This window comes from Caenorhabditis remanei, chromosome III (genome assembly GCF_010183535.1).
Source record: "Caenorhabditis remanei strain PX506 chromosome III, whole genome shotgun sequence".
Lineage (NCBI taxonomy): Eukaryota > Metazoa > Nematoda > Chromadorea > Rhabditida > Rhabditidae > Caenorhabditis > Caenorhabditis remanei.
Window position 1 is genome coordinate 11,479,252 of NC_071330.1, and position 13,952 is coordinate 11,493,203.

The 13,952-nt window shown below is 38.7% G+C and overlaps 4 protein-coding genes across 4 annotated transcripts; 2 read left to right on the forward strand and 2 right to left on the reverse strand.

Moving 5' to 3' along the window:
- Positions 1 to 153: 153 nt before the first annotated feature.
- Positions 154 to 846, reverse strand: GCK72_010814 (uncharacterized protein; the record flags this gene model as incomplete). The annotated part of the gene is made up of 1 exon (XM_003111601.2): positions 154 to 846. One exon carries the CDS (start codon positions 844 to 846, stop codon positions 154 to 156), a length of 693 nt encoding a protein of 230 aa, XP_003111649.2.
- Positions 847 to 2,317: 1,471 nt separating this feature from the next.
- GCK72_010815 (uncharacterized protein) lies at positions 2,318 to 3,010 on the forward strand (the record flags this gene model as incomplete). The annotated part of the gene is made up of 1 exon (XM_003111631.2): positions 2,318 to 3,010. One exon carries the CDS (start codon positions 2,318 to 2,320, stop codon positions 3,008 to 3,010), a length of 693 nt encoding a protein of 230 aa, XP_003111679.2.
- Positions 3,011 to 3,978: 968 nt separating this feature from the next.
- GCK72_010816 (uncharacterized protein) lies at positions 3,979 to 7,393 on the forward strand (the record flags this gene model as incomplete). The annotated part of the gene is made up of 12 exons (XM_003111555.2): positions 3,979 to 4,064; positions 4,130 to 4,415; positions 4,586 to 4,898; positions 4,982 to 5,081; positions 5,131 to 5,305; positions 5,379 to 5,515; positions 5,567 to 5,672; positions 5,841 to 5,972; positions 6,020 to 6,248; positions 6,904 to 7,057; positions 7,102 to 7,231; positions 7,277 to 7,393. 12 exons carry the CDS (start codon positions 3,979 to 3,981, stop codon positions 7,391 to 7,393), a joined length of 1,965 nt encoding a protein of 654 aa, XP_003111603.1.
- Positions 7,394 to 7,626: 233 nt separating this feature from the next.
- On the reverse strand, positions 7,627 to 13,383 carry GCK72_010817 (uncharacterized protein; the record flags this gene model as incomplete). Its single annotated transcript, XM_053728049.1, has 6 exons — positions 7,627 to 7,784; positions 8,292 to 8,852; positions 8,962 to 9,487; positions 9,538 to 9,627; positions 10,625 to 10,738; positions 13,261 to 13,383. 6 exons carry the CDS (start codon positions 13,381 to 13,383, stop codon positions 7,627 to 7,629), a joined length of 1,572 nt encoding a protein of 523 aa, XP_053587626.1.
- Between the last annotated feature and the right edge of the window lie 569 nt (positions 13,384 to 13,952).

A 13,952-nucleotide genomic window follows, 5' to 3' on the forward strand; every position in this document is an offset into this window, starting at 1 on the left:
TTTGTAAAAATTTCTGAATTTTGAAAGACAAGAATACGTTTTTAAAAAGTTATTTATTGCCCTAGAAGAAATTAGTAATTAAAAACAAACGAAATTATTAATTGAAAGCAAACATTGAAAACAACCATTAGATTCATTACCATTAATTATCAATTACCATCTTCTTTTGCTGTACTTGGCCTTCTTCGGTTTCGGTTGATCCTCCTCCCAGAATCCCTGCTCACGTGCCTTCATTGCTTCTTGCTTTCTCTTCAGACGAGCCTCTTCGAATGCATTCTTCACTTTCGATACTCGAATCGCTTCTTCTCTCTTCTTCTCCTCAGCAATCACCTTCTTCCGTTCCAGATACTCTTCAATCCTTCGTTCCTCTTTCATCTTCTTCTCAATAGACATTCTACGGTCTTCTGGAATCTGGACTTTTGGCTCCTGAGGCTTCTGGGAAGCAACAGACACGGCTCCTCTCTTCTTCGGGACGAAAATTGTGGGCATTGTCCGTTTGCAGGAGATGGCATCTTCCGAGAGTGGCAGTGGCTTTCTTGAAGTTTCAGCAGAAGAAGACGTGGACGATTCATTTCCCCTTTTCATCGACCTTTCTATCTCTATCTGCTCCATCTTGCTCTCCATATCATCTATTTGTGTGATGAGCTTTCTGGCAAAAAACGCAATTTCTATTTTCTCAGAGCTGAGATAACGCATCGTAATCCGTCTGATATCGTTAGCTCGGTACAATTTCAGAGAGTACTCGTTCTCGAGCAACGCTCCAAGAGAATCAAGAACGTCACTGTCCGTTAATAGATTGTAACGGAGCGTGGCAACTTGTCTATCTTGTCCAACTGGGAGTTGCATCTTTCTAGTTGTGGGATATTCTAGAAAACCAAAAATTGAAAAATTTTCAGGGGAAGAATTATTGACAGGGGAAGAAAGAAAACGAGGGACTCAGATTAGGAAAACGAAACTCTGAGATGGTCAGAGAGGATAAATGGATGAGAAATGACAGTGTGAGACAAAAGGAGTAACATGGATTAAGGACGCAGTGCGTCTGCAATTAGCCCCGCCCATTTACAACCTTTCTCGCAGATTATGCTCAAGGGAAGATTGAGATCTGGGATACTGTAGGTGAATAGGCTCTTATTGAAGTGTAATCAGTTATGATAGCTTTAGAAAAATTATGAAAGATGAATCGAAAACAATATATTCATGGGTATGAGTTTGATAAAATAGAAAGAGAACGAAAGTTACAAACTTACTAAATAGTTTAAAAAGGAATAATAACGTACTCATAATTAGAATGACGAAAATGCACTACATCCGAGCGTCCCAGAACAACAAACACGTTATATTTGATTGACAACGTGCACATAGAGAGCCCCGAATGGAGTCACACCTGTTTTCACAATGGGTTTCTGAGAGTAAGAGCGGCGGCCTCTATAGAAGAATTTTATATTGATCTCAAAATATGGAATGGGCATTGTCACTCTGATTCCCAAAAACCCATTGTGAGAACAGGTGTGACTGTATTAGCGGGTTCTCCAATTACACGTTGTCAATCAAAACAATCAGATAATTGTTTATTGCAGGTGCATATCTAGAAGGGTGGTCTCTTCTCTTCCTCATATTTTTATTGTTCTTGGACAATCGGATGTGTAAATTATTTGTTATCCTAACTAGGGAAGGTCATGAAGTCAGTGTGTTGATATGATATGTGTTACATATCTTTATCAAACTCATACACATGAATATTTTGTTTACCCTCCATCTATCATGATTTTTCTAACATCTTCACCTTGTATTTTGTATTTGAATAGATTAAATAGAGCAATATTTGATTTAAAACATGTTAGGGATTTAATTCCAGCGATGCATCGTACGGATTCCAATAAATAGCGAACGTTGAGACCACCTGTTAAGAGAGCACCGAATACAATGTTTATAGCTTCGCGAATTGGAGATATCTGAGTTGTAACCGTTTTGAAAACTCTATTATTTTCTGAGATATATGTAATTTTAGAAGATAGCTCTGAAATTGTTCCTTAAAAGCCATAAGAAATAAGTACATTTCAATATTAAAACTCATTCACCTACAGTATATCAGATCTATATTTTCCCTGGAGCACAATTGTGAGAAAGGTTGTAAATGGGCGGGGATAATTGCGGACCAGGCAGTCTAGGCGACTCCTGTTTTCTCATACTGTCATTCATTCATTACCTCTCTATCTCACTATCTCAGAGTATTCTCTTCTTTTCTTTGCTAACCCTTTTCCTTTCTTCCCTGACAATACTTCAATTTCTGGTTTTTCTAGAACTCCCCATAACTCAAATGCAACTCCCGATTGAAAAAGAGAGACAAGTCGCCATGTTCCGTTACAATTTATTGACGGACAGTGACACACTTGAGTCTCTTGGAGGGTTGTTAGAGAACGAGTACCCTCTGAAATTATATCGAGCTAACGATATCAGACGGATTACGATGCGTTATCTCAGCTCTGAAAGCAGAGAAATCGCGTTTTTCGCAAGAAAGCTCATCGTACAAATAGATGATATGGAGAGGAAAATGGAGCAGATAGAGATAGAAAGGTCGATGAAAAGGGGAAATGAATCGTTCACGTCTTCTTCTGTTGAAACTTCAACAAAGCCACTGCCACTCTCAGAAGATGCCATCTCCTGCAAACGAACAATGCCCACAATTTTCGTCCCAAAGAAGAGAGGAGCCGTGCCAGTTGCTTGTCAGAAGCCTCAAAAGCCAGAAGTCCAGATTCCAGAAATCAATAGGATATCAGTTGAGAAAAAGATGAAAGAGGAACGAAGGATTGAAGAGTACCTGGAAAGAAAGAAGTTGATTGCTGAGGAGAAGAAGAGAGAAGAAGCGATTCGAGTTTCGAAAGTGAAGAATGCATTCGAAGAGGCTCGTCTGAAGAGAAAGCAAGAAGCAATGAAGGCACGTGAGCAGGGATTCTGGGAGGAGGATCAACCGAAACCGAAGAAGGCCAAGTACAGCAAAAGAAGATGGTGACTTCTGATTAAGGTTAATTAATGTGATTGTTTTTGAAAGTTGATTAATATTTCCAAAGAAATAAATAGTTTTTTGAAAGAATTCTTCTTATCTTTTCCATCGTCTTCTGTTAGTTTCGAAATAAGCATTCATAATATGCTACTAGGGCACCCTCAATGAGTTTTGGACCTTTATGAACACCGCTTGGCTTGGACTGAAAAACCAAGTAGCTCCGTGTCACAGGAGCGTTCGAAGTCAGCACGGTGACTAGTGATGAGACGGAAGAACCAACTCAATATCACTTCTCAGAAAATCTCATTAAAGGAGAACTGAAGTTATATTTTTATTTCAGTTTATGATACTTCAGAAAATTCTAAGAAACTTCCATCATTAGATCGTAAGCTAAACATCGCTCTAAACGACACAGTCCCCGTTTTCCTGACTCAAAATGAGCCTTCATGGAAGAGTTTTCTGTAGTCCTCTCAAACAAAATCATTTCTCAATTCCTCGTTTCCTCGTTTTTTCAACAATTTTTTTTTTCATTTCGGGCAGTTCTGGCAAATGATAAAAATGAGAAATTCTTGGATTCTTGTTAGCTTCAATCTGTTAAAAACTCTGTACAACCGAATGACCAATGCTCTATTTACTTCTCACTCCCTTTGACTACTCATCTGACCACTACTCCTTCCTACTCTTTTCGATAATAAAACATACCTATTTTGTCTGACCCTTGTGACGAGAGAGTACCTGAAATCAAGAGAGTCCAGAGAGAGAAAGAAGATAAGATAATTTTCAATTGATAACGTGGTCATCAACTGATGTTCGATGTGCTCTTCTGCTTATTTACCTTTTACTTTCAATTGATTGGTTTATAACTACTAATTCCCCCTTTTTGTTTTGTTTTCATTTGGATTATAAGTTCTTAAATGTGGAAAGTTCGCTCTATTGATAAGTGGTAGAGACCTAAAAAAACTATTCAGAAACCGAAAATGATGCTCGCCGAGATGATGACCGGCGACCATCTTCAACTTCTGAAGAATCAGGAACCGGCAGTTCCACATGTCTTTCCAGAAGGGTAGGTCTAATGAACTCCGACCAGAAATCTAACACAAAGACTATATTCATTCCACAATATTCCAGATGTAATCTCTACTGGTCATCTCTCAATGTCACTGGCCCCGAAACGAAATCCACAAATTTCATCGATCGATTTCGGAATAATGCACCAAAGAGACAAGTGAAAGAGATCCTTCACAACGTGTCGGGAATGGCAGAGTCTGGAAAATTATTGGCGATAATGGGAAGTTCTGGAGCAGGAAAAACGACACTTATGAATGTTTTGACATCGAGAAATTTGACAAATTTGGATGTTCAGGGATCGATTTTAATCGATGGAAAGAGGGCGAATAAGTGGAAAATTCGAGAGGTTAGTTTAGTCAATGTTCTGTCTGTTAGTCTGTGATTCCGTTTTTCAAAAGCTTTTTTCGGTGTTTACGCCCCAAAAAGTTTTTGACTTTTAGTCTGCCAGTATGTTATGATGTTTAAGCTCTATAAAATGGAAAACGTGTCCGTCTATCCCCGTATCTATAATTCCAGATGTCCGCATTCGTCCAACAACATGACATGTTCGTCGGAACAATGACCGCCCGTGAACATCTTCAATTCATGGCTCGACTTCGAATGGGCTCCGAATATTATTCAGAAGAAGAACGAGAGACTCGAGTAAATCAAGTTCTCACCCAAATGGGACTTCAGAAATGTGCAGATACAGTAATCGGAATACCAAATCAATTGAAAGGGTTGTCGTGTGGAGAAAAGAAACGATTGGCTTTTGCTTCAGAGATTTTGACATGTCCGAAGATTTTATTTTGTGATGAACCTACCTCCGGGCTGGATGCTTTCATGGCAGGTATGTCTAATGTGGGTTTACGGAATTCCAACTTAAAGTGTAAATTTACGTGGAACTCTTAGTCGATATACGAAAACTTTCAGGCCACGTTGTTCAAGCTCTCCGTCGTTTAGCAGATAATGGAATGACAGTAATCATCACAATTCACCAGCCAAGCAGTCAAGTGTATTCACTGTTCAATAAGTGAGTGGATTTACAGACACACAGACAGACTCATTCTTTAAATTTTCAGTGTCTGCTTAATGGCATGTGGACGAGTCATCTATTTGGGCCCTGGGGATCAAGCAGTCCCACTATTCGAAAGATGTGGATTCCCGTGTCCCGCCTACTATAATCCAGCTGATCATTTGATAAGAACGTTGGCAGTGATTGATAGTGATAGAGCCACTTCGATGAAAACTATTTCGGTGGGTGTTTTGAAGTGTTATGGTACTACGGCATCAAAAAGTGATACCATAAAATAATAATTTGTTGTTTCAGAAAATCCGCCAAGGCTTCCTCTCCACTGATTTGGGACAATCCGTTCTGGCCATTGGAAATGCGAACAAATTACGAGCTGCTTCCTTCGCGACGAGTAGTGAAACTTCGGAGAAAACAAAAACCTTTTTCAATCAAGAGTCAGTTTTTTGTCAGTTTCGCACTCAAAAAAATGAGAGATTTCATTTCAGCTACAACGCCTCATTCTGGACTCAGTTCCGCGCACTTTTCTGGAGATCATACCTTACTGTTATTAGGGATCCCAACCTACTTTCTGTTCGGTTGTTGCAGATTATTGTGAGTTTTTGAAGAGGAAAGGAAAATATTACGGTTACCATTTTTCGAATTCTTAGTTGCATCATGGTACTGTATATTTCACTACCAGAAATTTAACATTATAACTTCAACAATGAAACTGTTATCTTCTGACCAATGCGGATTTTATAAAAGTGATTTTTCCTCCAGATAACCGCCCTCATCACTGGTCTCGTATTCTTCCAAACTCCCGTCACTCCAGCTACCATAATCTCAGTAAATGGAATCATGTTCAATCATATCAGAAATATGAACTTTATGCTCCAATTCCCTAATGTTCCCGTAGGTTTAACTCCCGATTTCCTACACCAGAAGCCCCATATTTCTAGGTGATAACAGCCGAACTGCCTATTGTTCTCCGTGAAAACGCAAATGGAGTCTATCGGACAAGTGCCTACTTTCTGGCAAAGAATATCGCAGAGTTGCCTCAATATATCATTTTACCCGTGTTGTATAACACAATTGTCTACTGGTTATCCGGATTGTATCCCAATTTTTGGAATTATTGTTTCGCGTCGTTGGTGACTATTTTGATTACAAATGTTGCTATTTCTATATGTAAGTTTTCCTGAAAATGTGAGAAAAAAGTAGTAGACTAGATTACGACGGATATCATAATAGATTCCATATCGGAAAGCTACTCTACTGGCGAAAAATATATCATATTTTGCCTTTGTCAGTTGAAAACGCCCAACTTTGAAACTGTGTCATGGTAAAACTAACTGTCTCTTGTAAAATAACGTTTTAAGGGACTGAACATACCAAGAATAGAACTGTATGTAGTTGGCAAATTTTTTGTACAAACGCTTTCTAGCAAGTTACATCTTGAAAAAGTAGTTTCTCCCTCCTATCGAACCGTTTCAGTGCAAAAAAGTGAGATTTTTGAGCTGTCCACTTAAAATTACTATAACTCTCTAGGAAGTGTCCGTACAAAGAAGTTGCCAACTACAAACATGGAGTTCTACTCTTGGTCTTTTTGATCCTATAAAAAGTTATTTTGTGAGATAATTAGTTTTACCATGGCACACTCTCAAAGTTGGGCATTTTCAACTGAAAAAGGCAAAGTTACTGTACAAGTACCATATCCGGTACCTGAACCAAGAACATACTGGAATTATACCAATACCTTGATAAAATCTGGCACTCTTACAATTCGAAATTAAAATGACAATTATACCATTCTATACCAATACCATAACCCTCCTAATTCCAGCCTACGCCGTTGCCACAATCTTCGCCAACACCGACGTCGCCATGACAGTTCTCCCAATTTTCGTTGTTCCCATTATGGCTTTCGGAGGCTTTTTCATCACTTTCGACGCGATTCCATCCTATTTCACATGGCTCTCATCTCTCTCGTATTTTAAGTAAGGAGTTCAGTAGAGCGAACTTGTAACCAAAACAATTTCAGATACGGATACGAAGCACTTGCAATAAATGAGTGGGAATCGATTAAAGTGATTCCGGAATGTTTTAATAGTTCAGTGACCGCATTCGCATTAAATGGGTGTCCACGCAATGGCTATGAAGTATTGGAATCGGTAAGTCTGTCTGTGTGTCTGTCGATTCCCACGTTTCTTTTCCAGATCGATTTCTCAGCCTCTCATAAAATTTTTGACATCGCTATCCTCTTCGTCATGTTTATCGGAATTCGCATAATCGCCTACGTGGCACTTTTGATCCGTTCTTACAATAATACGTAGAAAAACGTGTATAATTTATTTTAATACTGTTATTTTTGTGGTTTTTGTTGAAAGTGACAATTGAATAAAACAGAAAAAGAGAACGAGAAGAGAAAAATGCAGTACCTAGATAAGAGTACATGTGATGGGGGGATGGACAGACGAAAAGAGAGGAATTAGAACCATTGGGAGAATACCCATACAATCGGGTTTCGAGATGAGAATGTATTTTCAGAAAAAGAATCAGAAGAAAATTATGCATTTGGAGCAGAGAGGAGGGCGGACGAAGAGGATGTCGCCCCGAGTTCACCGTCAATTAATCCCGAATTTTTGTCGTTTAATTCGGCAAGGAAGTTGTTGAGGAATGGTAGATTGAGCTCTTTTATATTTATGATTTCTGGCATTGCGGTCACTGAAAAAATTAGAAATTGGATTAAAAAATTAGAAATTGGATTATTAATTGGAAATGATTATTTATGTCGGCTGGAAATTTTAGGGAAGAGCGCGGAGAGAACTCTCGCTTCTCATAACTCTCGTAAGGCTGTTTTCTAAACACTTTCGTAGTTAGCAATATTTTGGTAACTAGTCTCGCCAGCTAGTTATTAGCACGACTTCTTACAACCGCGCTCTACCGCAAACGAGAGAGTATCGGCGATAGAGACGCAGAGTTTTTTCTCGCGCCTACACAGATTTTCAGTTTTTGACAAATTCTCGCATTATTAAAAGTTTTTTTTTGGAAATTCTAATGAGAAATACGAAAATAGGTCAAAAACTGTGAAAATCTGTGTCGGCGCGAGAAAAAAACTCAGCGTCTCTCTCAGCGATGCTCTCTCATTTGCGGTGGGGCGCGGTTGTATGAGTCCGCTTTCTTTGGACTCTCTCCCATTTCAATAATCTCTCTCTCTCTCCCTCTACTCACCTTCTTTCTTTACGTGTAAATTCTCTTCATTCTGATGATGTCCTCCAGAAGTTTCCACAGCCGACGAATTAGATGAATGAGTCGGAGAGCCTCCTCCCAACTGCTGGTTAACCATCATCATGTGCTGAGAGAATATGTTCTGAGCCATCATATCCGCCATAAAATTCCCGCCCGTCGGAATATTTGTCAGATTTCTTCCCATATTCGAAAGTGTTCCAGCCGGCAGACCCAATTCGATTTCTCGTTGTCTTTCTCCGATTCTCGACACTAATTTCATTGCCCACGTCAACTTCAGTTTCACGTGTCCTCCGTGTTCTTCCAGAAGACCGGGAGCTCTCTCCAAAATATATTGACGTGCCATATGAAGTGCTTGAGATGCTGTGAAGTTGCCTTTATGGGGATCCGCGTTTTTGAGAGTGACCATGTAGTCAACGAGATCCGCATCCAATTCATCTCCGATCAACTTTGGTCGACCACGTCCACGTCCACGAAGGAATCCTGGGGAACCAGTGGAGTGGGCGGCGTTTTGTTGAGAATTCAGTTTCAGCATATCGACCATTGCTGAAAAAACAGAGCACTTTAGGTTTTTTTTAAATAATTTTAAAGCATATTTTCAAGGAATGAACGGGATTTCAATTGACAATTTTAGATATATGAAAAAAAAACTCACACTGGGTAAACAAATTGGTTCCTGGAGTCGTCGGTGTGGCAGGTACCGTACTCGACTGTACTGGAGTATCCACAATATCATCCCCATCTGAACTCGACGGTCCTGGTGATGCATTCGATGTGTTGGATGCAGATGCAGCAGGAGTATTTGTGATGAAATTAGGGATGGATGTTAGTGGAGTGGGCGGAGCCAAAGTACCACTCTCTTTCCTCTGATAATAAGCAGAAACTGGTGGTGGGAATCCTAATTTCTTGATTTTTCTGGAAGGTTCTGAGTGGCGTTCTGAGTGCATCTGAATCTTCCCTCCGTTTCCTCCACTTTGATATCCTTGACCCAATTTCAGGTTCTGTTCGATTTGAGGAGTCACTGGTTTCGGGGTTACTGTAGCTGACTGCACGGTGCCATTGGACTCCTTGTGAACTATTTGAGAGGGTAATTTGTTCTGTTTCGAGAGGTCCAAAAGAGTTTTCAGTTGCTCAGCTGAGGCATTCGGGAATATTTGGGAGAGCATTTCGGAGGCAGCATTCTGAAAATAAAAATTTGTCTGTGTGTCTGTTTTTCCGGATGTCCACTCACTTGTTTTTTTGGTTTTCCAGCCTCCATCACTTGGGCACACGTGGCACATTTGCATGGTTCCATGTGTAGATGACTGATTATAGTGGAGAGCTGAAAGAGAGATTCTGATTCTGATGAAAAAAGACGTCAAAGGCACGCCAGACAGTTACTACAATTTCATAATAAATGTGTGTGTTTATTGACATTTCTCATTTATTTTTGGATCTATTTACTATACTATATTTTTATTTGACAGGGGAACGGAGAGAAGGCTGTCCGCTCTATTGATGCGTGATAGAATGGTCAAATGTAAACTCTTCGAGGTGGTTTTTTTCGCGGAGAGGAATGAAATAAATTTCGAAAATAAATAAAAGATTTTGTTGCATCAATTCAATTCGATTCTTTGGAAAAAACACCTTTTAGACAGATGAGTGGGGAAGGGATGGTTGGGCAAATAGAGTACGGTTTTTAGGGGAGGCTGGCGTGTCGTGGACGCGTTTCCTGGGGCGAAAACAATTTTACTTTCAAAGTTTTATCGAATTGGTGTTAATTTCAGCTGTTGCTCTGGAGGAAAATTTATGAACATCTAAATTAAGAAAACGGAATTCACGACCTATTTTAGCTCCGTCTAGCTATGTAGAATGCTGATTTCTTAAATATTCGAGACAGTGTTCCTACTACTACAGTACCGGTCAAAAGTTTGTAAACTTTGTCCCATCAAATAGATTTTTAATGAATTATACAGATCAAAAGAAGAGCTCTATTTTTGCAGTCGACAACTTTTTTGTACGGGAACTTCCTAGAGAGTTATGGTCATTTTAAGACGACAGCTCAAAAATCGCACTTTTTTGAAATTGGTCGATTTGAGGGAGAAACAACTTTGTCAATACGTAACTTGATAGAGAGTGCTCATGCAAAAAGTTGTCAACTACAAAAATGGACCCTTAATATTCTCTCTGTATAACTCATTAAAAATCTACTTGATGGGACAATCAGAATTACTATGACACACTCTCAAAGTTGGACGATTTCAACTGTAATCGGCCAAAGTTTACAACTTTTGACCGGTACTCTACCTACAGTACCCACTATTTCAGCCACCACTCACCTGATGCTGTATGAATACAAAATTGTTCTCCAACTTGCTGACTCTTTGTGAAACATCGTTCATCTCCACCTCCTGTTCTTCATTCTTCTGATTTACGTCGTCTTCCATTAGGTCCTGAAAAAGGTGAAGATTGTAAATTGAGAAAAAACAAATTTTAGTGTCAATTTTGAAATAAAAGCTTTGAAATAGTTGAATTGAAACAATGAAAATTTGTCATTGAGTAAATAGGTGTGGTTTTATTTTTAAGTTTTTGAAAGATATCGAGAAAGATATGAGTAGTGTAAACGGGAGCTGCTTAGCTAGACTGTGAATCACCATCACTCAAAAATTACGCCTAGCTTTTCTGCAACTCTCAAATTAGGTAATAACAAAAATTGATTAACTAACAAAATTGAAAAAATAAAATTTGGAGAGTGAAGGTGAACAAAAAGGGAGACAGAGAGGGAAAGAGCTGACAGGAAAAAAGAGAAAAAGAGGGGCGGTTTTTTTTCGTTTTTTTTCTTCTCAAAATAAATAAAAAATATATAAATATTTGATTGAGGAAAAGGAAAAATGAATGTAAGGGAAGAGGGAGAAATAGTGTGGGAACAGGGGAGAGAGCAGAGAAAATTGAAAGAGAAATATTTATATGGAAACATTGGGAGGGAACTTGCGAATTAGGGAGCTGCTTAGGAACAGGAGCTGCTTAGCTGAAGTCACTGGGAGCAATGATGATGCAATACTCTTACTATTAGAGCTGCTTCAGACTACAAACTACAAAAGTTACGCAGTTCAATCTACTCTAACTCTCTCTCAGCGTTAGAGTAGATTGTGTGTCTCTCTCAGAGATGCTGAGAGCAATACTAAGCAGCTACCAGCTATGGAGCTGCTTGTCTATGAAATCAAAAATGAAATCAAAAATTCATCATCTTTCTGACAGTCACTCTCTCTCTCGAAAAATGACTGTTTGTTTGTTTTTTCACAGTCAAAAAACTTTTTCAATCCTTTTCATTTCCCCGAAAAATGAGCACTTTTACGGAACAGAATCGTGCTGCTCTTTTCCCTTTTTCCCCCTCCGTTTTAATCTATTTTCGTTTTTTTCTCCTTTTCTTTAAACAATTTTTTTTGGACATTTTTATCACTTTTTTATCAGAAAATTATTTGATTATCGCTGGAAAATAAAATAATATGTAATAGTTTTATGGGAATTACAGGGCACACAACTTCTCCGTAGTTTTTCGAGAGACACAAATTTCAAAATTTCCTTTTTGAAAGCAAAAGAAAAATGGGCGAGAAAAGAGAAAAACAACAAATATGGGTGGTTGGGTTGGAAAATAAAATAATAAAAGATTTTGGTTTCTTTTTTACGTTTTTTTGGGAGAATTTTGAGTAAAAGTGGGCGGAGACAGGGAGAGCGTGAGGGAGAGGGTGCAGAGAAACGAGAGTGTCTAACTTCTCTGTGATCTCTTTTCGAATAGAGAGAGCTGATTAAGTTAAGCAGACCCAGAATGGCAGGGCGCTAAGGAGCAGGTTGCTTAGCAGGTCGTCAAGCTCATAAGGAACTAGATAATGAAAATAAGCAGCTCCGTACATAAAAGTTTACGCAGACCCAAAAAGTTTACCTAACATAGACCAAAAAAGTGAGAAGATGCTTAATCGAAGCAGCGCTTTTCACAAGACGTACTGTGAGATGCTAAGCAGACCGAGAAGCAACGCTAAGCAGCTCCGAAACTTCTGGAGCCGTAGCCTCTGAGCAATCCCAATGCCTGTATTCGAAGGCTGAAGAATGACCTTAAAAGTTAAATAGTTACTAAGCAGCCTCATCTCTAAGCAGACCCTAGCTAAGCAACTCCCAGTATTTAATACTGAAAAGCACAATCCAGCCAAAGAGATCCTCAGAGCCTTCAATTAGCCTCTCACCAATCACAAAAATCTTCCAAATTTTTATCCCATTTTTTCTTTTTCTCACTCTCCCGATCCCCCAGCCTCCAAACACAAAAAAGTGAGTGTAACACGGCGAAAAAAAATGAAATTGCTAGTTTCTTTTCTTGAAAATAAAATAAAAATGAGAGAAAAACGAGGGGAGAGAAGTGTGTGAAAACAAGGGCGAAAAGAACAAGAAAAGTGTAATAAGCGTAAGTTTTTTTGGTGGGTCGAAATGAAATCAAGATATATCCTCCGTCTCTCGGGGTGATCTGATCTCATCAAAAAATAAAACTCATTGAAGAAAGAGAGAAAAAGAAAATGAAAGTGAGAAAATGAAGGGAAGATGACATTTTTAAAACTTAAAAAAATCTGACTGTAAGAGTTTTTCATCAAAATTTTTGAACTCAGCGTGTCGTTAGCTTACAGAAAAGTATAATCATGCCCCGATTAGGAGAAATTCGGGTCCCACTACGAAACTACGGAATGCCCCTTTAAACTGGGTTACTGTAGTTTTCGTGGTGGGACCCAACTTGCATCGAATCGGGGCATGATTATACTTTTCTGAAATCTCTCGACGAGTTAAATCTGAAAATGAAATTTTCGAGGCAAAAATTGAGAAATTCTGGATAATAGCGCCTATGTTGAAGTTAGGACTGGTCTCGACACGAAAACTACAGTAACCCGAGTCCAAACTCGGACCGACACATCTGAAACCATTAAAAAACACCCACATCATAATTCTCTGGCGTCGTTGAACTTCTGATAGAATCGTGTTCGTGACCACTGCTAACAGACGATCCGCCGATGTATTCTTCGAGTTTCGTGACGTGAGACGGGGGCTGTTGGAGCATCATTTTGAGCTGAAAGTGGAAGAAAAATAGTAATGATTTTGAAAAAAAGGAGGAGAGAGCGATGAGAAAATAAAATAATTTGGAAAGAGAAGAAACTTTGAAATTGATAAGAAAGTAGAAAAGGAGAAATTAAATGTCAGAGAAAAGAAAGGTGGGAGCTTTGGGAGCTGCTTATAATTAGTAAAATAAGAGATTCCGTCGAATTTATCAAAAACATTTTGATAACACACACAACATTTTCCATTGAAAAAACTTTTTCAAAAAATTTGGAAAAGTCATCAAAAATAATATAAAATTCTGTCCCCTCTCTCCGCCGAAAAAACATATTTTTTGAATGATAAGATGTATTGAAATAGAGAAATAGTATTAGTTGGAATGAGACTCTGGAAATACACATAAAAAATGTGAAATTCTTTTTTTTTTACTTTTCTATTTTTGTGGTAGTTGTCTGGAGTGAGGAGATGGGTAAAAAGAGAGGGAGAGAAATATTTTGGTTTTGATGAACTTGGAGGAGGAAAATTAGAGAAATTGGAAAAGACGGCATTATGATCAGGTAGACATATTAGCACGAC